The sequence below is a fragment of the Drosophila novamexicana genome, unplaced genomic scaffold (genome assembly GCF_003285875.2).
Source record: "Drosophila novamexicana strain 15010-1031.04,08,12 unplaced genomic scaffold, DnovRS2.1 tig00000689-arrow-pilon, whole genome shotgun sequence".
NCBI classification, from domain to species: Eukaryota; Metazoa; Arthropoda; class Insecta; order Diptera; family Drosophilidae; genus Drosophila; species Drosophila novamexicana.
The window spans coordinates 645,461-671,441 of record NW_020824818.1 but is presented as its reverse complement, the minus strand read 5'-3'; the positions used below and the strand labels follow the sequence as shown (position 1 = coordinate 671,441).

Here is a 25,981-nt window from a genome sequence, read left to right as displayed (position 1 = left end):
AGCATTTGTCAAAGTGCTTCCGATAGTTTCAGTATTTTGAATATGGAAAATTGCAGAATTTAAATAAATAATTAAAAATTATTCAAAAAAGCCAATGTCGGATTTCAAGCATGCTTTCGTGAGTTTAAAAGGCCAGGTTCACAAACCCATGATAATCATGACCATGATATAAACTCTCTATATATAAATCTCAGTGTACTGGTTAATATTTGGGCCTAACTAATTTAGATCTAGCAATTTATAATTTATATTTATTGTTAATTTGACCAGCCACAGCTTAGTCTGTGAAAGACAGAGTATTTTGTATTCGAGCAGTCACAGCAGACGCCCTCCTACTTGTTGTTGTTATTGTTGTTGCCACCTCAGCAAGAGTTTTAAGAAATTTTAATATGGGGGCCTTTAACTGCACTGTTGCATCTTGTGGGTGTGGCTGATTGGGCGAAATGGATGAGTCTGAGCCTGGGCTGGCCGCAATGATCAATCTTTGACGTGAAACGTTTATTGCGGATTCAGGCTGACGTTGTTAGCTTAAATGTTGATTATTATTATGATGATGATGATGATGATGATGATGATGTGGATGTGGATGGGGATGTGGTTGTGGACGTTGAGGACGTGTGAACGCCGCTGCTGTCTTGCTGAAGATTTTGATTGCAGCCAACGGTCGGTTGCCCTCGGTGCCAGTTGCATTGGCTACTGGTTTTCAGCTGCCACTTAAGTGGGCGTGGCAGCATTTGAAAATGTTAGCTTGATATGCTGCCTGCTGGCCCCAAATCGCCTGCTCCGATTTAAATATGAAAGGAAACGATTCATTTTGCCCATGGAAATGGCTGACAGGCCTCGGTAATGTTTCAATTTCAGCCAGCCTCGGTTAGTTATTAAATTCAATGTGAAGGCTGACAGAAAGGAATACGAAATTCACCTGAAGAGCACCTGCAAAACACACAACTTGACGTGTGTCTCGATCTTCAAATGCACACAAATCCTTGGCACGACAGCGGAAGTGAAAATGAGACGCCTTGCAAAAGGAGACAAATGACAAAACACCTACCATTTTATTGTTTTTGCCACTTCTAATTTATTTTTACAGCATCGCATTTCCGTTTGCTTCTCGGAAGACAATTCGGCATTGTTCCAACACAATTGGTAACAGGAACTATTTTGTTTCCATATTCTAACAATTAGGCATTATAATTTTGTTACAAAGTGTGTAACTCAGTGCAGAAGGCAGTGGATTGTTCAGGGCGACGAGCCAGACAGGATATGCTCTCATTCTTTAGATGAACTAGTCAGATACAAGTATTCTTTTAAATGGACATAAAAAGGGTACAGTGTTTCTTTGTGCAAATCTGTCGGTCTAGCGTAGATCTCTAAGGCTATGGGCGCCAGAAGCTCAAAATATGGAACTGATCCCCTTCGATATATTGTCCACATAACACGATATCGATAAGAATCGATATCTGATACTGATAGAGAAACCAATTTTAGTATATAAACTCTGGCGCTTTCTACTTTTCTTTTTACTATATTTTTATTGAATTTTTAATATAATTTTTTGATTTGCTGACATTTCAATGTAGGATACATTATCCAATTATACTACGAAATATACACTGAATTTAATACATATATGCTCGGGCACTTCCGACTATATTTACCAGATTTACTTATTTAAATTTTATTTGTTAACATTATCAAACATTCAAATGGCTCCAAAATGTTCATTATTATTCTTTATATATACAATTATCTATCTATAATTTCGTATAATATTAATATAATTATTATATTCTTTCATTGCAGCAAAACTGAAAAGCTTCGCAACTCAACAAGTAGCAACACATTATAAATACATAAAAAACAACGAACCACAGCAGTTAGGTGCTCGGTCAAAGCAGCTCCCAGTCGAAGTTGCCATCGGCAACGATGGATGCACATTGACGACACGTTGCCAAGAAAATTACTCGTATTAAATGAAGCAGCAGAGAATTTCTTTATAAACATGACGCGCGTCGCTCGATGGCACCATAAACCGGACGATAACCCGCGTGTGCCTGCGCCCCACGCTGACCCCCAGGGCCCCGGAGGCCTGGAGCCCCCAAAAAAATATCATATGCAAAATGGGCAAAGCGGACAAACTTAATAGCTGTTAGGCTGCAGTCGGGCACTGGGCCCCCAGCCGGAGACAAGCAGACCACAGAAGAAAAAACAAAAAAAAAAAAAAAACAAAAAGTGCAACACGCCGCCGGCGGCGTGCATGGCCTGTGGTTGCACGGATGTGTTGGATGCACGCCCCCCACATGCACAAGGGGGCGCATACCTCGTCTCCGTCAGAGAGTCGAAGCTGCAATCTTCTTCTTCAGAGCGCTCGCTCGTGTGTCGTCAACCTGTAAAATGTATAACGACAACATTAAGCTCGTGCCACCAGCTGAAGTTTAATGGTTGGGGCACTTACCGCTGTGGCGACTTGTCGACTGTGCCAATGTTGCAACATCATCTACACAACGGTACACAACTCCGCAGCGCGGCAGGTTCATGCCAGTTCAGGCACGCCGGCAACGGTTGATCTGATTCAAAAAGGGAGGCACAACACATGTGTGTGTGTTGCTTTTCATACCCTTTTGGAGAGTATTACAACATTGACACGAAATGTGTAACGCCAAGCAGGTGAGGTATTTAATCCCATATAACATTTATACATTATATATTAAGCCATTATATATTATATATGAGCTCTCATATGATCATTCGAAAATTCTTATATACAACTTTTTTTTTGTCTTTAAACATCCTTACAAATCTTCACATTTACAAATTCCACATGATTCCGCACTTATGAACCGAACCCTATCACTATCTGACTTACTATATCAAATAGGTATATAGAGGAATTTATTGAAAATTAATTTTATGTAATGAAATCTTGATCAATTTAGATTACTATATTATATGGCCTATATAGAAACAATCGGTTGGAAGGTAAGTTTTTGGCATTAAAACCCTTCCAAGTCACGTTGATATTTACAAGGGTATTTTATATTCGACGTAGCCGATCATAGCAGTTCTTTCTTGTTATTCTTTTTTGTGAAATGTAATAAAATTTTAATATTATAATTTTTGATGTTAGTTTTTTGACCGCTATGAAGCTGGTTTCGTGGTTGTAGGTCGCCTCGTGCGTTGCCAACCTGTTCCCAAGCTGTCGTCGGTCGCTCCTAAGTAGCTCTGCTATGTTCAGCTTTGTTTCCAAATCACGGCCAGGTGCGGCGCACGCAGCCGCCTGGCTCGTCTCCAAAAAAGGATCTCCATTTCTCGCATTGCATTCAAGCGAAAATGCGGCAGGCAGACAGCCACTCAATGGGCTCAATGGAGGCTGCCGCATTGTTATTGCTGCTCCTGCCGCTGCGCTGGGGCAGATGCGGCAACGAGGCAAAATTAGTGCTCAACACTCATGGATGCATTATCCTGGAACGTTGATTTATAGACGCGCCGGCGCAAGCGCGCGCGTTCTTTCTTTTCAATTATTTTGAGCTACCGATGCGTTGCCCCGTCATGTTTTGTTTGGTGTGTGCACACACACACACATTTTACTTTATTTATTCAAATGCGCCTGAAATGCATGCAACGAGTGCGGACACTAATGAAAATCCTGGTTCCCGAATGGCTTCAGCCTGTGAAAACATCTGCGCGTGCGCCTAAAGTGCAGCGAGTTGTCAGTGTCTGGATTTATGAGTGGTGTCTGGATATGGCAATGCGTTGGTCCTCTTGTTGAGAGATTGCTTTGAAAATTATACGAAATTGAAGGGAAATCAATTTCAATTTCTGTAGTTGAAAACAAATTGTCGAGATACTTACGGAATTAGATTCGCATACCTTAAACTGGGTAAATTTAAATTTTATAGCTAAGATAATGCAGACAATACGAAGGGAATTGTTAATTGTAAAATTAATACCATTGTAATGTCTACATCATAATCTACCGCTGAACCTCGACTCTTTTTAACCGGGAGCATCTGTTATCTGAAACGTAATGTGTGGATTCATGTATTGAGATGTTACCTGAAAACGAAGAGTAGGAGACTATTATCTAGGCAAGATATGACAGGCACTATTCAACAAAATACTCTAAGTCATTGGTAATACCCATGGCCAGTGGTTAGCCTCAAATTCGTAGACATATGCGGGCTAGACAGCCCTCAGCAATCCCAGTTGGCAGTAGTTACTCCTGCCGCAAATCTATCAGCACACTTCTACAGAAGCTGTTGCATTGAAGAGGAGACACTGGCAATGTCACATTTTAGCTGAATATGTCTAGCTCTATGCAAAAGTACATTTCAATATCTTTGAACCTATCTTTACTCGTATTTGTTCGATTATTCGAAGCGAGGACTTGAATTCTTTTCTGATATTATAGAGTTCAAGGCAATAGTCGAGGTGGTGTTGGTCCAGTTCAGGGAACATCACAATGCCCCAATTACAATCCAAGTCCAATCGAGGTTCGCAGCGTTGAATCCGTGACAGTCAGTATCGTAGAGAATTTCCAAATAACTGTAATTAAAATAAAAAGAAATGTGGTTCTTAAGATTAGAATTAAGTAAACCATAAAGCAGCCACGCAGAGACCGCCCACATAGCAAATAAACAGTGTTAGCTCGCCCGGCGAGGTTTCATTCAACATGGGCTGACTCTATAGACGCTTCACCTACAGACATATATACACCCATATATGTACAATCATCAAACTGATGGACATGATTAGAGGCTTAACATCAAAATGAAAAGAGAAAAGCGCGACCTTTGGCGCCTCGCAGCGGTGCAACAAGCCCCTAAAAAGACAGATGCATGAGGTATAATTGATGAGCTTTTAGCATTTAACCAAAAAAGAAAGAAAAATGAAAATGAACAGCAAGCCAAATACCCTTGAATACAATTTCCATAAAAATGCTTTTCAATGTGGTCTTTGCCGTAATTGTTTATGTTTTCTAAGTAGAAATTTTATTTGAGAAGAATAGTTAAGCCTGTAATTGACGAATTTGGTCAATATATCTGGAAAATCTAAAAAGTTTTCCCCTCCGAGGGAAGAATATAAATATTTGACGATATCGGAGACTTCTCTTGCTCGGTGTCACATATTTCATGGCGGAATTATAATACCCTCTGAGAGGGTATAATAACTCGTGAAAGACGACGGATTGACGGGTGCAACTAACGCACTTCATAAAGCACAGCCAGGCACAGGGAAAGAAGAGGGAGAAAGCGAGGGTAAAGGTGTTAAAGGCAGCCGAGTTCGGGGCCACAAAATGATTAATCATTTGGCAGGTGCGCTTAGCCCAAAGAGTTGCAGCACACACAACAAACAACAAACGACAAGAGCCGAGAAGAAAGAAACGGTACTCGAGAAGGGTTTTCTTTAACGAGAAACTATTTAACTTAATTTCAACGGTTTGCATTTTGGGTTAAATTGTCAAGTGGACGCTGCGGCCGCTGCGGCTGTGGCGGCAGCACAAAGGCTCAGAGCTGGCCAAAAAGGATTGCCTTTATTTGGACTGCCTGTGTGCCACACCCACACACAAAAGGTGTGTGCGGCGTGTGTGAGGCGTGGCCAGGACTCAAGCCCGTGTCTGTGCCTGTCTCTGGCCTGTCTCTGCGCTCAATCGAGTAGGCTGGCCATCATTATGTAATTTGACGAAAAGTAAACGAGAAACAGTTAACGTTTTACGTAGAAAATCAAAGCGTTGCCTAATGAAGGGTTAAGCATGGCTCGGGTTTGCAGCTTGAGCTCATTTCGAAATCGTTTTTAATGGGCCTCTTACGATCTTTTTATGCTTTATTTTCATCAAGATTTATGACAATTAATAATAGGTATATACCATTATGATGCGATGCTCAGCCACTTCCGCTCCCAATCAATTAAAAATTTCCATCTCCCTCGCTGCCTCTCCATTGAGTTATGACAAAATATATATATACTTATATATATGTATAAGCAAGATTTATGTTGACAGTTCGCTCTAACAGACCACGGCATAACAGACCACCTTGCCGGGGCACACTGTACATGACGCAATCAAGGCAAGCACCTTGCCAAAAATGAAAAACGACGGTGCGAGTCCTAAGCCCGAGCCCAAGCCAGGCAGCTGGCTGGCATATCTCTGCCTGCCCCTAGATTTCTAATAGCATCTTCATCTCTTTAGATTTGTCAGCTGCCTCGCTGCCCGCTTTTGTGCGCACTTCTTTTTGTCTTTTTTGCGAATAATAGCGTTAGGCATCGGTATCCTAGGCACAGGTTCCACTCCTGACTTCAGAGTCCTGTGTGGCATTCGACGTGCACAAAAAAATTGTGGAAAGACGTTCATCACCTGTCCTTGTGCCAAAGGCAAAAATCTGCTTCCATTTTCCTTTAATACTCTTTTTTTTTTGCCATGTTGTCCTTTGTTTGAGGATTTAGTGTTTGATCCAGTAGGTAAGTCGACCTGCAGCCAAAAATGTTTTCAGTTATTGTATTGGCATGTGCCTTACGATATGAGGGTAGTCTACAAATTAGATGCCGCAGCGAACGATCCGAAGAGCGGGCATCACGGCCTGTAGAAAGAGAATCACAGTTTAAAATTGCGCAGTGAACTGCTCTTATCTCAAGTACCTCTTGTAAATACCCACTACAAGGCACTCCAGAGTTTCCATTAAGATTTACTGCATAAAACTATTTGTCCTGATTGACTGATTGATGATCAACGCACAGTCCAAGCCGTAAGAGCTAGAAATTAGATTTCTTACAGTAAGATAAGATTTTGGGAAAATTCCATCCGCACCTGTGAAAAATTTGTGAAAATCAGCTGAATTTTGTAGTAAACGGGCTCAAACAAATCCTCGATATTTATGAAATTTAAATTGAGTCGTGTTGAAACTCGATTTACCTTTTCGAAACCTCACCCACCTGGCAGGAAAATGGGAGTTGTGTAGACGATTTACCGATTGTCCAAGATCCACTTCTCTGCGTGTAAATGGGAGTTCAGGACAGTACGAAAAAGTTTACCATCAGCATGAAATAGGTGGAAAAGCCAAGTCTACATTTAAAGAAAAAGTCGCCGTCCAAAGCTGGTAACATTTCGTTTTTGTTTTTTAAGCATTTTTATATGAGGGTAGCACTTTTACTTATCAGTACATAAATGCTTTTGGCACCCAATCAAATCGCTTAAACAAAAAAAGGATAACCCGTGGGATAAACAGTCAAAGTATCAAACAAAATATTGTATATATTTTATTATCTTGTTATCAACCTCTCCTAAATGCAAATACAAACAAAAAGCGTAGACACTTGTTGAGCGTTTGCCAAGTTGTTGGTAAATACATGAACTATGAACAAATATTGGCTCGGCCCGTGTGTCGAGGTTTTCGAAAAACCACATACAGATAAATGAAATGTCATTTGTACACGCACATCACGTTTAGCACCTGAATTTATTTGTGTTTGCCAGCGGCTGCTGCCGTCCAGGCTGGAATTCACATACGAAAACGTTGTGATCGTGATTTTAGATGACATGAGCATATTTACCACAAAATGGGTTTATTTGTATGGTTAATTGTTGGCCAAGATGCGGGGCAGGTGCCAAGTGGACAGCTGATAAGCTGTGCTAGATAAGACAGGGCTTGGTTTAAGATTTGGCCCTAGGCCGGACCACACCTGTCGGTCTCTCACGGTGCGTTACTCCTTTGAGTGCTGACTTGTTCCCTCGTCTGCTGCACCGCAGGACCACGTCGTTAGAAAGCCATACAACTCAGTTTAGCATTGTCCTTTGTCTTTGAACAAACGAAACGCTTGGTAGGCGTCTTACCCTCGCGCTGCGTGCTCTATTTCCTTTCCATTTTGCACACTCCCTAATGAAATCGCGCTTTGTTTCCTGGCGGCCTCCTCGTGTTTGTGCCAGTAGCAGTAGGTGGTGCATTAGCGTTGACTGTGCCCGCCTTCTGGCATCAGGTGGTCTGCCCCGAAATGAGACTTCAACTGGCCCAGCCATCTGGTGCTCACAGCTGGCAGCCAGTCCGTCTAGTTGAGTTGAATGTATATGTAGATATATATAGAAAACAAAAATTATGATCTTAATTTGAACAAGCCTTGGCAATTCTATTGATCACACGGCTGTAACTCGTTAAAAGAAATTGTTTAATATTAAAATAGGCTAAGAAAGACCTAGTCTCAAAGCATAAATAACTCGAGTTTAAGAATTGCATTTTTATTAGTCGAACTAATAAACATGGAATCTGGTTCACGAATCTAAAGCATCTCTTACTTCGCCCAGCAGAGATCAGGCAACATCTTCATTAGAGCCCAGCCTAATCGGCACGCACAATTCAATGAGCATCGATCATTATGCGGAAAGTAGGTGTAGCCAGGCATCTTCTCATCCTCGTATATGTACGCCCGCTGCCGTTGAGGCCGTGTCCCATTGTACGCAAATCTGCACCAAATTTATGCAAATTGAAATTCCATAGCAAACACCTGGCCTGGCTTGCCAAACACACACATGAGCACACACACGCACACCCCGACAATACGTGCAACAATTGTTTCAATGGCAGCCAAGAATGATGAATGTGGCAAAGATTCCACTCGCCGTCGCCGGCTGATTACACCAGCTACGGCAGACAACTTGGCGCGCCGCACAAAAGTGTAGCAAATCCTCAAGAGCGCCCGGGCGCACGGAGCAGCCCGGCTGGCAAGGTGTCAATTCTGGGAAATCTGCTCAGCGTGCGCGGGCCAAGCGATGCACAAACAATACACAACACAGCGGGAGGCTCTGGCCAAGCAGAAAAGGCAACAAAATTGTTATGGTGACAATGACAATGCACTGCCCATGGCCAAGGCGCACAATAAGCAGCAGCAGCAGCAACGAGAGTGGTCTAGTCGAATGGGTCCGACTAGGAGATACCCTGTATCTATCGTTTTGAAGCCGGCCCCAAAAATTCAAACAATATTACACATGTATATATACACAGAAAATCGCACTCACCTTTAATTTTTTACCCTTTTGTGTTACGAAAGCACAGAAATTGAGGAACTAGGGTAAAGAGTAAAATATTCTTAATCTGTGTATACATAAGAAAAACTTCGTATTAATACTTATCGATGTTTGGAGGATGGAAGGAGATTTCGAAAATGTGGTAGACATGTTCAGCTCGTTGATGCTTCCGTCCGCTTGCTGTATGTGCTCAAAACTTATATACCCTTTGCATTTTCAATGGGTACAGGGTAAAGCAGGAGCAACACATAACGAAGCGCAGACAACATTATTGTCATCTCTCGACATCAATAGGTGCTAGCATTGGCATTGGAAACTAGTGCAGTGGGCTGTGGGAGAATCTTTGAACGCGCTCCAATTAAAAAAAAAAAAAAAGCTTCAGCTGGATGCTCTTCTTCTATTGCTTTTGCAACCTTCTGTTTGCTGCCCACAGGCAATTTGCATTCGCAGGCGTTTTTTCTTTGTATGCTGCACTGAAAAATCACGTTGTTAGTGCCTGACTGAGCTCTTACAATTCCACGACATTATTTATTTATTTTATTTTTTCGAAAATTTACATACCAAACATATGTAGCTGATTGCGCAAATTCAAGTGCAAAGAAATATTTTAATGGCACGCTTCAGTGTTGTAAAACGCTAGCCCTTTGTTATTGCGTTGATGAATTATCGCAATCAGTCAATAAAATATGGCTATTGGAAGCAGATAAGAATGGCCCATCCCCAATAAGAAAGTTATCGATGTAAAGCTCATTCAAATCTGTTAATCACAGAATAACGAATTGTATATAAATGATTGTATATGAAATGATGCACAACCCGGTGATTTAAAAAATATGAATTACCTAAATGACATTTTTAGTGTTGCAAAACACCATACTTTTGATATCGCATTGCCCACCCCAAAGGGAAAGTTATCGATTAAGTTTTTTCATGACTTTTTCAAATCTCTTTTTAAAAGAAAAGCAATAAAGTGAGCATCCTCTATTTTTTTTTTAAATTTATATAGTAGATTTTAGGGTTTCGTCACATGATGAAGTTAATGGAATTTTTCACTTCATTAGTTGAGAAAAGAACAAATTGTATTTTGATCAAAATTAAAATAATAAATGAAAATCCATCTTAACTGTGGGAACATTGTTGATTTCGTAGAATCGCTTTCATAAGAGGATTTTGTTTAACATCCTAAACAGAAAGCGTGTAAAATTATGATATTTTAGCAATTTTATTTTGTCGAAAGTTTATTTGTTGCAACATGGAGCAACGAGTAACACCCATTATATGACCAGCTCTTAAGGTGCTAATCCTATTTTGAGGCAGTGAAACAAAAATAATAAAACTCTTTTACGACAAGCTTTAAAAGAAGAAAGAAAACGCGGCCAGGGACTTGCCACGTCTGTGTCTGGGCCAGAGCAGCAACAAATTATTAACGACATTTTAAATACAACGCCTTTTGCGACCGCTCGAGCTGAGCTCGAGAGCGAAAGGGGTCAAACACGGGTCTCAGCTCTGGAGTCTGGGAGTCACCAAGGCCCAATCGAGTCTTCCTTGCGGGCGGCGACACGAGAAACGAAGACGACGGCGACAAGCCAAGAGGCGACGCCTTTTAATGAGATTTGTCTGCTCCGAAATACATGAAAAACTCGTGTTTCTTTTGCATTTAAGCGTTTTAAGGACACACAGGCAAAAACGAGAGACCAAAGCCACTTGCTGTTGGCCCTTACGAATGGGACTCAGCAAAACGGCAACGTGTGGCATTAACAAGTGTCTGGCTGGAACTGCAGAGCCCTCTCTACAGAGTTGTGCTTTATATTTTATGCTCAGAGCAGGCAGTAAAAATTGAAAATTACTTTTGTAGCGGATCTTGAGGTTGGGGCCATTACATATCCAGGCCCTACCGCATTTGAAAGCTGAGGCAATAATTGCACAGTGAAAATTACAATCGAGTATTTTTATTGACCCTTCCTTGCGGCTGGGCCCAGATCTGCGTGCCATCCGCGAGCTCGATGAAAGTGCGTGTGGGTTATGGAGATCTTCAACTGGGGTCTGGAGCATGTGCACCCGCGGCGTTTAGTTTCTGTTACTGTAGATGCGAATGAAAGTTTTTAACCGTTCATCTTTTTTAGGATATTATGTTTAAGGAATACCCAAACATGACAGCCAAAATTGTTGCTAATAAATTGCTTAACTTTAAATGCCACCCAAATGGGACACAGTAAATAAATAAATTATGTACAGTGAGCAAAAAAAGTAAGGGTATAGGCTGCTTTTTGTGCTTACAATCAATAGAAATAGAACACGTCGGAAAATAAAACAAATACGAAAGGAACTTCTCGGTACGTCGAAAATGAAATACCCTTATAAAACTTACGGCTGACGGCTTAGCCAATATGTGAGGAGAATTAGAAAGCTCGTAATTGAATTTGATGGAAGATATGGACAAAAAGATCATTTTCTTCTTAACTAGTTATATGGTACTGTAGGCCGATGTTTATCATATATGGCATATATATAAGGAGCTCTGTAAAATTAATAAATGGGGTGCTTGGTCTTTATCTTGAAAAACAAATATTTTTATACGAAAACTTAATTTTCAACCGATTGTTCCTATAGGAGTCATACGATATATTGACCTGGCTTATTAACCGTCATTATTAATTGATTGATCCTCTTTTTGCGCCCAATGCATCAGCCGTAATAGCTTTGTGTTAATTATTTGATTGCTCCTTCTTTTGTATTTGCATTTTTTGACGATTTTTTCACGAGTTTTCGTTCATGATAGGCATTTCTGATCCTTTTGTGCAACAAGTTCCATATGTGGGCTCTTGGCTTAAGGTCTAAAGATTTTGGAAATTTATGTGCAATATTATTAGCTAATAGAGCTATTCAACTCATTCATTCGCTTGTCCATTTTTTATGTAAATTAATTTAGTTTAACGTATATTTTAAACGAAAATTTTGTTTAAAAGTGTGAAGTGCAAATAAACTTTGTTCGATGGCTGCAAGCAGTTCGACGCGGTCCTTAAATATGCCTAATTGAGGATCAGGACTTGTCGCCTGGCAGAAGGAGAGAGACACCAATAAGCTTGTTCCTTCATGATTTAGAGCGGCAGCAAACGCAAGCTAATTAACTTGCACAGCGGTTAGGCACTCCACACCTGTGGGTGGTCCCCGTCGAGAGGCACATACAAGCCACGCGGATCGGGAACGTACAAAAAATTAGTTAACAAGATCATTAAATCTTTGTTAACAGTCTATCGAGCGGCGACGAGACGACAAGGCATTAGACTTGGAGAGCGAGAGATACCCAGGTGCCCCAGGTTGTGAGCCCAGGCCACGACGTGCGATAAGATAAGAGCGCACCCAGAGCAGAGCATACCTGGGCCCAGCATGTAAATCGCATCTCACACAGTACGTGGTCAGTCAGTCGGCCGGCGGACGACGTTGCACATGTTTATCTATTAATTTATGCTGGTGGTTTTGTGGATTTGGGCCGGCGAGATTGCTGCCCTGGACCTGGCTGGACCTGCTAGTGCCTGCTTCCTGGGAATCTTAAATCTGCACAGCACAGTGGGCAACAGGGACAAACATTTGATAAGCCCGCTAATTAAGTTAAATGCGCGCCTGTGTGGGCTGGACAGGATTCCGAGAAGCCGCCGCAATTGGCACAGGTTTAGGTTTTTAGGTTATGTGTTGGCTCATGATTTATGGTCGCGCGGGGCACAACTAGAGCCCATTGCTAGCCAACACCTTTTTATCTGACTAACAACACTGAAAGTGTTTGTTTGTTTGTTTGACAGCTGCCTCCATGGAGGGGTTGCCACTTGAGATTCCAACATGTTTTTTAATTGCGCAACGCGCATGCGTGTGTGGCCAGTGCCAGATTTCTGTGTCTAAATTTAGAATTACGGTTTAACCCCTGTCGGAGTCGATTAACAGGCGACACTTGGTTGGTTGGGCATGCGCCGTTGGGGAAATGCCTTAAGAGCGCGCTAAGAGAGCTTGTTTGTGGCCAAGCCCCACGAGAAACAAACTGGAAACGAAACATACAAAAGCAATACGAAAAGAGTGGCGTAATTGAGTGTGGCTTAAGAGTGGAAAAGTTAACTCTTCCTTATGCTCTTTTATGCTGAGTTGCGTATGAGAAATAAAGCTTATTTACTTTTAAGTGTGCATACGTTTTGTTCGGCTATTACGCTGATTTTACTCCCTTGGCAAATATCTCGCGTAGAATGCTTGCTAGCTACCTGAACCCACATCAGTTAATTTGCACACGTGCGGGTTGTTACCTGTGGTTTCTATTTTGACCACGTTTCGGCAACAGGTCAATTCCAAACGCAGCAATGCACCTGTTGAGACAATAAATGGGGTTATATGACGGTGCAGACCAAGTAATCCACTGCTGGGGATACTTTCTGCATTGTTTTAACTACAGGTAGTTGGCTAAAAAAAAAACAACCTTAAACCTTAAATTCATTTCGTTGATATTCGTAAATAAACCTCAAGCAGTGTGACTGTCAATTGTCATTCACTATAATCGATATGTCGCAATTGTAAATGCATCTCTGCTAATACATCAGTCAAAATACAAAATTATTGTAATTGCGTCTTGATTATTGAACATCAATTGTTTCGCCTATTTAATAGTCGAAACGGCACTGCGCAAGAGCCATTCGCAACCCCCCAAAAGGTCTGAGCAGAACAACAAAAGTAAGAGTCGATTGATATTACGCATTGTCGATGCTTTATTATTTTGGCTTTCAATTAAATTTTACGCTCTCTGGCGCTCTCTGCAGCAAGACCTGGTGGGACTCGTGCTGAAGAAGAGCTTCACACGTTAAGTGCGTCGTTGATCTGAATGCGCCTCTGGGTTCGCTCTCTTGCATGCACCAGCGTTTAGCTGCAGCTGCGGGGCCTGCACACCACAGCAAAGATAACGGCATTTAGCTGCACGCTGTTGTTGTTGCGGCGGCGTTAGCGATTGGTGCAAGTGTACGCGCTCCGGAGTACATAAAGCATACATAAACCAAGTGAGAACCGGTTTTGGCGCGGACCGCTGCGATTGGCCGCGACGCACGCTATCAACAGCACGACGTCGAGCACATACACGCACACATCTGCAGCCAGGTAAATGCACACAAGGGAGCAGGTAATTACTGCTCTCTCTCGCTACCAGCACGCTCTCTTGCGCTCTCTGGCTCTCCGGCTGCGCGCAGCGCTTGTGCCGCTTATAAAAGCCGCTGGGCAGTCTCGTCTTGTTTCAGTTCTTCTCTTTCGTTCATTGCAACAGCAACACAAACCAATTGACGGCAACCCTACATTGAGTTCGTTCAGTTCGTTAAGTTTTGTGCGCAACGCGATGTTTATGTGAAGCCAGCGTCAAAATCAGTTCAGAGTTTTTGTGTGACAATAATACAAGATAACCAAGGGAAAAAGAAAAACAGTTACAAAATGCATACCGTCGAACATATACTAGTGGAAAAGAACTACAGCAAGTGTCCTTTAAAGAAGCGCCCTGTCAACTATCAGTTCGAAGCCGAACCCGAGGATTTGTGCCTCAAAAAGAACAGCAACGATGCCTGCTCGACAACAACAACAAATGTTGAGGTCTCGGTCGCAGCAGCCGCCTCCAGCTCAGAGGAGGAGCTCATCAATGTGAGCGACTGTTGCGAGGACGAAGGCGTCGATGTGGATCACACGGACGACGAAGCGGAGCACATGGATGTGGAGCACGAGGATGAGGATGATGTCGATTGTGTCAACGTTGAAAGCGATCCCAAACAGACACAGGCCGCTGCCCTGGCAGCTGCTGCCGCTGTGGCCGCAGCCTCGGCTGCGGCTGTCGCCGCCTCCGTAGTGGTGCCCACGCCCACCTATCCCAACTATGGCCTGCAGCCATGGAACTTCCATATGTCGCCGTACACGGCGGAGTTCTATCGCACCATCAATCAGCCGCATTTGTCAGCAGCAGCAGCCGCATCGGCGCCACTGCGCGCCGAGCTGCTCTCGCCCAGCTCACCATCCGATTCGTTGGGCTCGCTGTCGCCACCGCCGCATCATTATCTACATGGACGCGCCAGTTCCGTGTCGCCGCCGATGCGCTCCGAGATGATACACCGACCGCAGTTGGGAGTGCGCCAGCAGCAGAGTTTCCTGCCATATCCAACGTATCCTGCAGCCTATTCCGCTCTGGGCTATCCGCACCACCAGCCGCTGCATCCCCAGCACCATGCGCCGATTTCGCCAGCCTACTCCGAGAGCTCCTACTACTCGATGCGCAGTCTGACGCCCGAATCGAGCTGTTGCTCGGTGCCGGAGGATCTCTCCTTGAAGCATAAACAAGCTGCTTCTGCCGCACACAGTGATGCCGCCAGCAAACAGCTCAGCCACAGCAGCTCCGCCTCATCAGCTGCAACGGTTTCTTCGTCGTCCTCCTCCACCTCCTCCGCCTCGTCTGTGTCGGCCTCGTCGTCGCCCAGCAAAAAGGACAAGTCGTCGCCGCCTCGCTATCAGTGCCCCGACTGCCAGAAATCTTACTCGACATTCTCGGGCCTCACCAAGCATCAGCAGTTCCACTGCCCCGCCGCTGAGGGCAACCAGGTGAAGAAGTCGTTCAGCTGCAAGGACTGCGACAAGACGTACGTCTCCCTGGGCGCACTCAAGATGCACATACGCACCCATACGCTGCCCTGCAAATGCAACATGTGTGGCAAGGCGTTCTCCCGGCCCTGGCTGCTGCAGGGGCACATACGCACCCACACCGGAGAGAAGCCGTTCAGCTGCCAGCACTGCCATCGCGCCTTTGCGGATCGCTCCAATCTGCGGGCGCATCTGCAGACGCACTCGGACATCAAGAAATATTCGTGCGGCAACTGCTCCAAGACATTCTCGCGCATGTCGCTGTTGACGAAGCACAACGAGGGCGGCTGTCCGGGCGGCAGTGGCTCTGGCTCTGGCTCCAGCGCCGGCGCTGCTGGCTCCACCTCTGAGCTATCCTACGGAGGCTACGCCGAGCCCTAGGCTCCCAGCTCCACCTCGTCGTAGTTCATTATCGCATTACAACGTTCTACACAAGCCATGTTCCACCAAAAATTAGTTCCTAGCTCGAGAGTAAGCGGAAGCCGGCAGCTCCAAGACAAATCCAAGACACACACACACACACACACGCACAACCAGAAAAACACACACCCAGTGAAACGTTAAAATTTTTATTTTATTTTATTTTTATTTTCTAGTCAACATTTTCTTTGCAAGAGAAAATCAAAAACAAAAAAAAAAAAAAACAAAAAAAGAACAAAATATTTGTAATTTTCAAGAATTTCTTAAAATTACAATTGGAAATTCGTTTCGTAAGCCCTAGATATCTTTAGTGTGTCTCAATCCTAAGCCGAACTATTGTGAAGTATTTGCAAGTGTCCTGTACATATAGGTATTACGCTCCGGCGTCTAACTGTAAAGACTCTAAGAGCAAACGACGAGCCGCAACCTGTAAAACTTTAAAACTGTAAAACTAGCAACTCGAAACTATGATTATGACAAAGAAATCGTATATATTTGTATCTCTTTTTATTATAGTATTTTAGCATAGCTCTAGCTTGTATTTATATATACTTTTATATATATATATATATATACATATATATATTTTTGATATCCATGACGAAACTATTTGCATACATTGAAAATGTGCTATACATACAAATTTTTAGATGTTAACTGAAAAACAAAAATGAAACAGAACAAATATTTTGATATAAAAATGTTTTATAATTTTAAGTAATTTATTACACGGTATAAAAGAAACCGCAACAAATACAAAACAATCAACAAGAAAAAAGAAAAACAAAAAAAAAAAAATACATTTATTTACATACAAAAAACATTTATGAGCATTTTTTGATTGGGTTGTGAATTTTAGGAATTTTACTTGCAAAGTGCGAGAAAAGACGAGAGAATATTGCGTTCTATTGGGAATTTCCGAAAACTCTCGAGCTGGACGATTATAACTAGAGTATAATCTTGTTAGCAGTACGATGCAGGAAAATAATGTATTTCCTATTATGAAAACTGAGGAAAATTACATTTCCAATTCGTACGGTCTTGTTTGCAATACTTTCCCAATTGCTTCCAATTCGATTCCTATTGGCATTGTCATATTCCCAGTTCAATTGAAATCGAAATATTCGTGAATAACTTCCCCCTTTGGGCTTTACAACCATATTTTTTAGGTCGTGCTCCTCTTTCGTATGTCTCAGACGCACTTCAAATGCATAAATATATATACATAAATATATATACAAAAGCAACGATCGATCGACCGATCGCTCGGAGTCAATCAGCCAATCGCGACATTTTATTGCCAGAGACCCCAAAAACATTAAACTTTTTATATGCAACGCTGCTCATAAATTATATTTAAATTTCAGTGCACGTACTCAAGCGTACAATGTGAGTGTGTCTGGGCACAGGGGGCTGGGGGACACGGGGGCGGCATGGAAAGGGGCGTACAGGTATTCACAAAATGGCAGTCACTAAATCAAATCGAAAGCTAGCACAACACGGCACAACGCACGGTTCAATAGATCCGCTGCCACAGAGCTCCATCAACGTCTTATTAAACATAAACCTATTTTAATGAAAAAGATCAACGCAAATACGCAGATATTTATTTCGACGATCCACGTCGATCCCGATCCGGTGATGCGGAAAGAGAAATCAAATGGCGAGGCTCCACGGGCGACACTACTTCAAATAGGTGAGGAATCACAATGAATGGGCTAGCAGGCACTTTGAATACCCTACTTTAACATATATTTAGCTGAGCACAGGAATTGTCCATATGACTATAACAGAATATTCAGAAAATTCATTTTTTTAAGAAAACTTTTCAGAAATTAAGTTTCTATTTGCACTTTTTTTCAATTATATGGTTTTTCATATTATGCCTGGCAGACAGTGTTCCGTGTTTCCCTAATCTCTTCAAGAAACTACATTTAAAACTGATAAGTGCCAAAGCGCTGCCGCTTTGTTATCATCATCCATAGAGATCATCGATTGATGAGCCCGGCACAGTGTCTGCTTAAATATAAATGCCCAACTTGTAAAGGGTACAAAATATGGGTGCGTTCTCGACTGCTAAGCAAACTCATTATCGAGATCAATTGATCGCCCAGGCGGAGACCAGGTTAGGCCGGGCCACATGTGTGTGGATCTGCGCCTCCAATTGCGCTTCCCCGCTCCTCCCCCTCTTACCATCGCCCTAGAGCCCAAAACTGCCACGACTACGACAATTGTTGCCAAATTAGATCATCAGCAGCAACCAGACTGGATAGTCAAGTCCCCGTTCCCGTCCCCGTCTCCGTCGGCGTTAGCGTCCCCCAGCTCCGATTCGAGGCTCACGTGTGCAGATCCCAGCGAAGCGATCGTTGAGCCGAACTCGACGTAAATATATGAAATTAATATGCACGCATTTCGTGGCTCGACTCGGATGGTGTACAAGATCCCCTCCGCCAACACTCCGGTTACGTGGGGCTGCGGGGCAGAGGATTGTGCCCGATCGTGCTGCTGCTTTCTTGCACAAACAATTTGCAAACGATTTCTAATAAGCGTCCTAAATTGTAACAAAATAAACGCGCATTTAGGGCCTTTTGTGCCGGATCTGGCGATAACAAAGCGCCAAGCCGAGAGTCGCGACGACTTCGAGAAATGGAGTCGAAAACATGGTCAACGAAACAGAGGCTATCGAAAGGTGGCCCGCCCCCATTCCTGCTGCCCTTTTTTGCCAAAAAACAGTTGAGCTTCACTTTAAGTCTTGTTTTACTTATTTCTGGAAATTTTTCGGGTCTTGTATGTGCCAAATTTCGCGCTTGATCGGCAAATTTGTTTGACGCATTGGCCATGGACTTAATCCATCCCAAGTTTTGGATGATTGCTGGTGTCTGAATAGACATCAAAGGTGCTGTGAGATGACAGCTCAATTGCTGGATAAATTACATTTCTGAATGAACTTAAGTATAACAAGAAAATTACCATTTCATAAGTGAGATGTCCGCAGGGCTTTTTTAGAGCTGAACACAAGAAATGTTTTAAATACTTTTTCAATTATTGCAACACATTTTTATTGTACAGACCACAAACAAAAGTGTCTGTTGACAGATTTGTAAACTGATTTTTATGTGTTCATAAATAGACATTTATATAAACTCTTTATTGAATTATATTAAGAATACGATTATTGTCATCATTTAAGATATGTATAAAATATAGTCAAATAGCTATTCAGTCCCCTATTTTGTAGGCATTCTAGTTCTAAAATTGATTTCAGTTTGGCAGAAGTATTATGTTTCCCTTAATTAAGCTTAAGCTATAAATCATAGTCCTTTAGTTAGCCTTTTTTCCACATTCTTCTCTTGAATGAGCCACTGTTCTCAATAGCTACACCGATCTGTCGGGGCTTTCGGGTACACCTTCTAGTCCAGGGAGCACTGACTAGAGCTTATGGGGAAAACTCCGGCCACAAGTTGAGCTCCAAATTCAGCTCCAAACTACGAAGCGATCGCGCAAAAAAGCACACTTCGTCGTGACAAACAAAATGCTCACGTTTATCGCAGACAAAAGATCTCAATTTTTACGCTAAATTTCATTCGGCTGGTCTGTTTTTATTTTTTTTATTTTTGTCGCTCTTTGGCAAGTTCCCTGCCTCGATGTGGCTCCCTCATTTGGGCTGGATCTGCTCTGGATCGAGTGTTTTTTTTTTTTGTATGGGCAGCCTTTTGTTTGGAAAGTTTTTATTTTGGCTCGTTAAAAATTTGAAATTCAAAAAAAGTTTTGCGCCCAAACAAAATGACAAACAGCGCGCGAGCATTTAGCGGAGGGGCCAAGTGGGACAAAGAGTGCGAGGGTTGTGAGTAGGGAGGGGGGGGGGGGGGGGGGGGTCAATTGTTGTTGTTTATCTTTGCATATTCATAAAGCTCGATCTGTTTGTCGTTTGACTTTTCTGCTTTATTATGGCCGAAAATCGACTTCGTCGTCAGGTTTATCTATGACACGGACTGGCAGAGCTGGTTGGCCAGTAGGGAGCGGAAGCGGGAGCGGGAGAATTGGCCCAGCTGCAATTGCAAAACATCAGGAAAGTGATATTCGCTCATTGTATTACCAAATTGCACTACTTTTTGGCTTGATTTCAGCGACTGGAAAATCATTTTATAATATAAAATAATCCTTAGTATTTATGGATTAAGCTTCAATTTTAGTCGCATTTCCTCAGCTTCCAAGCCGTTGGCTTAGAACTTCTGTGCAGTCCAACTTTGGCGTTGGCGGCGACTGCGGCTATATCGAAATCTATAAATTCCCGAATTCGAACCCTGGGCCAAGTGCATTTCGCACAAAACGTGCAAATAATAACACCATCTCCATCTATGCCTAATGATCTACGCCATGGTGATGTTGGCCCATACATACATAGACACACACACTTGCACACCTCGTTGTGGCCACTTGCAAGACAATAAAACGCGTTAACTGCTGTTTGCCTGCGCAATTGTTGGCCGGGAGCCAAGTTTTGTTTGTCTGGCTGTCTGCCTGACTACCCCGCCCCGTCCCACCGCTCCCCTTGGCTTGGCCAATGCCAATATTGCACGCTACGCAGCCGCAGCGGCTAACTAATTGGCGAAACAGCAACAACAGCAGCAACAACAACAACAACAACAACAACAACGACAATGGGTTAGCCGCATTGGGTGAAAAGCCGCCAACTAGCCATAGCCAAGCAGGTTGCCTCTGTGTGTGTATGTGCGCGCGCGTGTGTATGTGTGCGTGTGTGTGTGCGTGTTTGTTTACGCAGATGATATCGCGTTGTCGTTCAGCTCACGCACTCCCCATTACACTTACACTCTCGCATCTCTCTCATCGCTCTCAGCGCTTTGAAGCTTTTTTGGTTGGCCAACCAATGCGACGCGCGCTGCCCCCACAAAACACTTGCGCTTGCTTTGCTTTTACTCTCACATCGTGCTTAGCTGCACTGTTGCGCGGTTTGTGACGTCACAGGGCGACAAGTATTTGATCAGATTTTGCTTTAAATATTTTTTAATTTATCTTCAACATAGTAACAAAACAATTTAATAGTAAAAAATAAATTGAAGTTGACTTTTCGAATTGGTTTAGTTCATTTACTTGTTCTTCAACTACGATAAATTTCATTTGTATAACATATTATTAATAATATGACATGAGTTCTACAAATAATTTATAGAGTGTTCCATCAACGGCTTGCAACAAAAAGTCTCTCTTTTATTGTTGTTGCACAAATTAGCGAAAATTGTCAAACAAATGCAGGAAATAAATAAAAAGTGTTGTTATTGTTGTCGTGCTTTGTTGTTGTTGAATTTCGTGCGTTGCACATTTTCTCTTATCTATGAACAATAAGATTTGCTTATGACAATAATTTCATTTTTCTAGGCATTTTTAGCAAGACGAGTGGGTAGTTAGTTGTTGCTACTGGCTATACGTATGCCTAATATTGCAAGTGTAGGAGAAGAGTTAAGAAGTTGGGATCGGATGGTCGAAAACTGGTTTCCAACTTCATTCCCCATAGTTGAAAAGATATAGTACTCAGTTTAATAGAAGAAGATTTCACAAGTTAGGATCGGAGGTTGAAAATTTGTTTTTCACTTCTTTCCCTTCGATAGAAAAGTTTTACTCAGCATGATTCTTTTGAAGAGTCCTGTAATCTACATATCTGTAAGAGGTCTACCCTATTTAGGTTTTCCGAACACAACCATTGCCCACCTGGAGGCCTTTGCGTTGACTCTCACGCTAAAGCCTTGACCCCCAACTTTTCAGAATCTCTGGGAAAACGAATCTCCCACACAGCTCATGACCAAACCGCCCGCTTTTTATGCTCAAATTTAGGTGCAGTGAACTCATAATACTAGAGAATAAAAAAACGACACATTCGAAATGGCATTCATATGAGAAAGATGTTGCTCCATTTCCTACGGCTCGAATTACCAAAAAAAAAAAAATCATATAAAATACAAAAAAAGAACCAAAGCAGGAAAAGAACCTGTTCATCGGCATGGATTTCGACCTCGCTCTCCTGCTGGCTTGTTTCTAAACGTGAGCGTGCATACATAAAACAAGCTGGAAATTGGGAACTACCTGCCTACATATCCATCCCGAGTCCCGAGTGCCGAGGGCAACAGGCATGCTGACAAGAGCAAATCAACATTCGACAATTCTGCTCGGAGACTGTTCGCGGGGTCATGGGAAAATTTGTTTGCATCGGAAGTGAAACCGTTTTCTGGTCGGGGGATGGGGAATATAGGGGATACAGGATATGCAGCGAGATGTCGTTCGCAGCGTGTTTATTTATAAGTAATGTCATTCGTCTGGCTCATATTTATGTTAATTTTCATTTCCATTTGGACAAATATAACAGGAATTTTGATTAATGCAACGCACCTTGGCAACGGCTGCGGGGCAGCTGTGAGAACCCACAGAAGATCTGGCTCCACACTTCGCCCAGCCATCCACTTCTTGGCACATTCAGCTGGCAGCCACTTAAAATATTTGCTAGTCAAACAAAAAACGAAAAAAAAAATAATAGAAATAAACAAAAAATAACAATCGCTTAGACACACGGCACATGTCCAAATTGATGCCCTGGGGCATTGCGGTGCGTGGATATAACCAAAAATGGACTCATTTGCGAACGGTAAATTCAAATTGTTATGATCCGTAAATGTCAAAATTGTACGCGATGTTTGTCTTTTGCAATTCAAATGGCCCGCCCTCCCTTTACCTTTTCATATGATTCATCTCGGGGGGCACTTGTTGTGCTACTAGCTATTCAAGGTCCATTATCCAAGTGCGGACCATAAATAACGACTGCCCCGAGCCCAGAGCCCAGCTGACATACGTAGCTCAGCCGTGGGCCCGATCTGTAGACTCTGTTGGCTTACTATGACTCTGGGTTTCTCTTTATGCTCTGAACTTTCTTCGATCAAATGAAATGCTCCTTAAGCTTAATTGTCTCTTCTTTTTTTTTTCTTCTTCAATTTTATACTCATTTAGCAAAGCTGTGGGGCGGAGCTGCGGTCATTTGCCCAAAGATATTCAAATGCTATAAAAATATGTTGGATACTCGAGTTAGCTGGGCACAGTGGTACACAGTTCATTTGTTCTACCTAGCGAAAGTGTCGATAGAAATAGAAATTGGACTATTTCGAGATAACCTAATTTTATTAGGTGGAATCTTGTGTAGATTAAAAGAACTGAGGGTTGTTTGAATATTATTACGATTGAATTATATTTTGTTGATATTTTCTTCTCGTTACTTTTTCTTAAATATAATGGAACTTATCTTACCAAAGCTGGTTTCATTCGTAAGATTTGTTTCATTAAACAAAAATTGCAATAGTTTGAGCCAAATGTTTTTTTTTATTAATATTGTCTTGCAGCGAAACGTAGCCACATTTTTCTCAGTTGCTGGTATTTCTTCCACTGTGCGCTGTGCAAATAGTTTCAATATTTACACCGACTTTGGCTTCAATTTCAGCCCAGAACAATAATAAAAAAAAAGACACCCGAAAAATCCGGGGGCAAAGATTTCAACATTCTTTTTTTTTTGGTATTTTGGGCAATGCCGGACTTGAAATTGGTTTCTCGATTGTTTATGCATTTTGTGGCGCACATAGCTCGACCGGGACCGACAGAAGTCGAGAGAAATTCATAAATGCCAGAAGAGTGGACGACAAATAGGCGGCCGCAGTCAAAAGAAGGTGAATAGAATTCTGGTCCATAGCAGCTCCACTCCATCATCATATACAATAATAGAGACCATAACAAACGCCGCGCGCGCCAAAACCAAGTGGGGAGCTCTTGGATAGTTTTTGTTGGACATCCAAAACTGATTTCATTTGCTGTGCACCCGTTGGCCATTTGACATGAATGTGAATCAGTGTCAGGCAGCCAAAAGTGATTTGATTGTCTTTGCAGATGCAGCCGCAGTGGCAGCTGGGCATGCATCAGGCACCCCCGCGTGGCAGGCAAGTTGGCCAAGTTGTTTCAGCCAGCTGCCACTTTCCAAAGCTAGCCAGTGCTGCCTCTTTTGCAGCTCAGCTTGTCGTTATGGCCCGTTGTCATAATCAAATGCGTTATCTGGTAGCTAACAGCCGCATAATTTCAAGTGGCTCTCAGTGCCCCTCGTTGGGCCGGCTCCAAGTGGATTTGCGGTTGCCTGGAAATCAACACGTTGCGCAGCTTCCAGCTCCAACTATCTGTGCATGTGTGTGCTTGTGTGTGTGTGTATGTGTGTGCTTGTGTTTGTGTTTGGTTTGCTGCTGGCATGATGGTAATTACGAATGTGTTGGCTCAAATGAAGCAGCTCGAAAAAGTGCTCGCATATAATAATGACAATAAAGAAATTATAACAATAATAAACTAATGGTGGAAAAAATGGTATGCGCCCAGCAGACTTTCGCCTTTTGTGGCCTATCCGATTACCTGCAGCACAGCCCTGTGGGTTAACAGAGAAAGGGACTGGGGGTGGAGAGCATTACCTTTAAGTATGTCTGATGACGATTTCATATCAAATTACCTGCAGCTAACAGTAGCATATAACAGTATAAAATATCATGTAGAACGATTTGTTCGGATCTAGAGAAAATTTGTGTTTACCAAACTCTCACTTCTAGCCCTGGCTTATGCAACTGATTTAAAAGATATAGGGGCAGTACCAGGAACTGACCATATTAAGAGCAGCTTGCGATTGGTCTATAGAGATTACATTCTTATGAGTTCATGCGAGATATTATCAATTCTACCTGCGATATGGCATAGATGAGGCACCTCCATAATCATGCCCTGACTTGCGTCCAAGTCAAACTGTATTAAAATTGTGGGTCAGCAGAGTGACCACGCAATGAGAAATGAGTTCTTGAATAACTACGCTGTTGGTCTATCATAAGGATCGGTTTTTATGAAATTTCACTTTAATTCATTTTGATTTTAATTGAAGTGTGCCTGCGCAACGGTATGCCCTTAAGAATTAGGTTTTTGTTTATTATATTTGGGAAGACCGGAAGATGTTTTATATTTTGCATATGTGTATGCTACAAGAGAGCTTACTTACAAAATTTTCTGGTTTTAAGATGCCTGCTTCAGCGCGTTACTTTTCCTTCGAATATATTTTGATGGCAGCTTCAAGTGCCTTTCGCTAGAATAGAATAGCGTACAACTAATGAGTATATCCTTGAATTGGAAATAAGAGAAGATTTAAACTTAAAGGAACAGACGAATAATGAGTTATTTTGTGAATAATATGTGCTGATTGTACTCACAATTCTTATTTGATAATCCCCATGGAACTAGCCTTAAGACAGATTAATTACATAGGGAAGGGCCGAATCTAAACCTAAACCTAACCATTTTTTGCTGAGGTTTTCTTCAAAAGAGTATACACATATTCTACTTTATAAACAATTTTTTGGGTTTTTAACCTTTTGACATTGCGCTATCGATTGAAAATATGTATACATACTGAATTCAACTGAGGCCAAATTCAAAAGTTTCATTGAAAATTGAAAGAAAGAAGAATTGATCAAGATTTAAACCCACATTTGAGTTAAAAGATATAGCAGGCTAACAAACTGAGCCTTAGGGAAATATATCAGTCGGAAAGGTGTTACTTAACTGTTCAAATTTGGGATAACAAAACAATTAATTATTTTGATCTCCAGGCAAAAGAAACGTAGCATCTTAAGCGTTAGTATACCCCGCTTATCCATAGGGTATATTGAAATGTTACACGTGAGGCGCGTGCAAAGGCGCAGCCTTTCTTGTTGTCATTGCAGCGGGCTGCACAAATTTCACTTGGTGCGCATTTAAGGAAATGTCGGGAAATGTCCATTTTGGTTACGGTTGCGATATTTCCTTAAAAGATTTTTCAACGCCAGCAAATGGAATTGTGGG

General features: G+C 42.3%; 1 protein-coding gene and 1 long non-coding RNA gene across 6 annotated transcripts; one reads left to right on the top strand and one right to left on the bottom strand.

Annotated features, from left to right (window-relative positions):
- The first annotated feature begins 13,604 nt into the window (after window positions 1-13,604).
- LOC115763216 (protein escargot) lies at window positions 13,605-16,256 on the top strand. Of its 3 annotated transcripts, none has more exons than XM_030705685.1 (3): window positions 13,605-13,720; window positions 13,807-14,137; window positions 14,301-16,256. In XM_030705685.1, exon 3 carries the CDS (start codon window positions 14,462-14,464, stop codon window positions 16,028-16,030), a length of 1,569 nt encoding a protein of 522 aa, XP_030561545.1. In that variant the 5' UTR covers window positions 13,605-13,720; window positions 13,807-14,137; window positions 14,301-14,461; the 3' UTR covers window positions 16,031-16,256. The 3 variants fall into 3 exon arrangements, with proteins under 3 accessions (XP_030561545.1, XP_030561544.1, XP_030561543.1); XM_030705684.1 differs by having other exon boundaries at window positions 14,259-16,256; XM_030705683.1 differs by having other exon boundaries at window positions 13,807-16,256.
- A 7,139-nt stretch (window positions 16,257-23,395) lies between these two features.
- LOC115763117 lies at window positions 23,396-25,534 on the bottom strand. 3 transcript variants are annotated; one of them, XR_004017866.1, is made up of 5 exons: window positions 25,351-25,534; window positions 25,143-25,290; window positions 24,835-25,050; window positions 24,609-24,784; window positions 23,396-24,550 (listed from the first exon to the last, which is right to left on the bottom strand). It is a non-coding gene; the product is annotated as an uncharacterized LOC115763117 (long non-coding RNA). The 3 variants fall into 3 exon arrangements; XR_004017865.1 differs by having other exon boundaries at window positions 25,143-25,261; XR_004017867.1 differs by having other exon boundaries at window positions 25,143-25,226.
- Window positions 25,535-25,981: the final 447 nt, after the last annotated feature.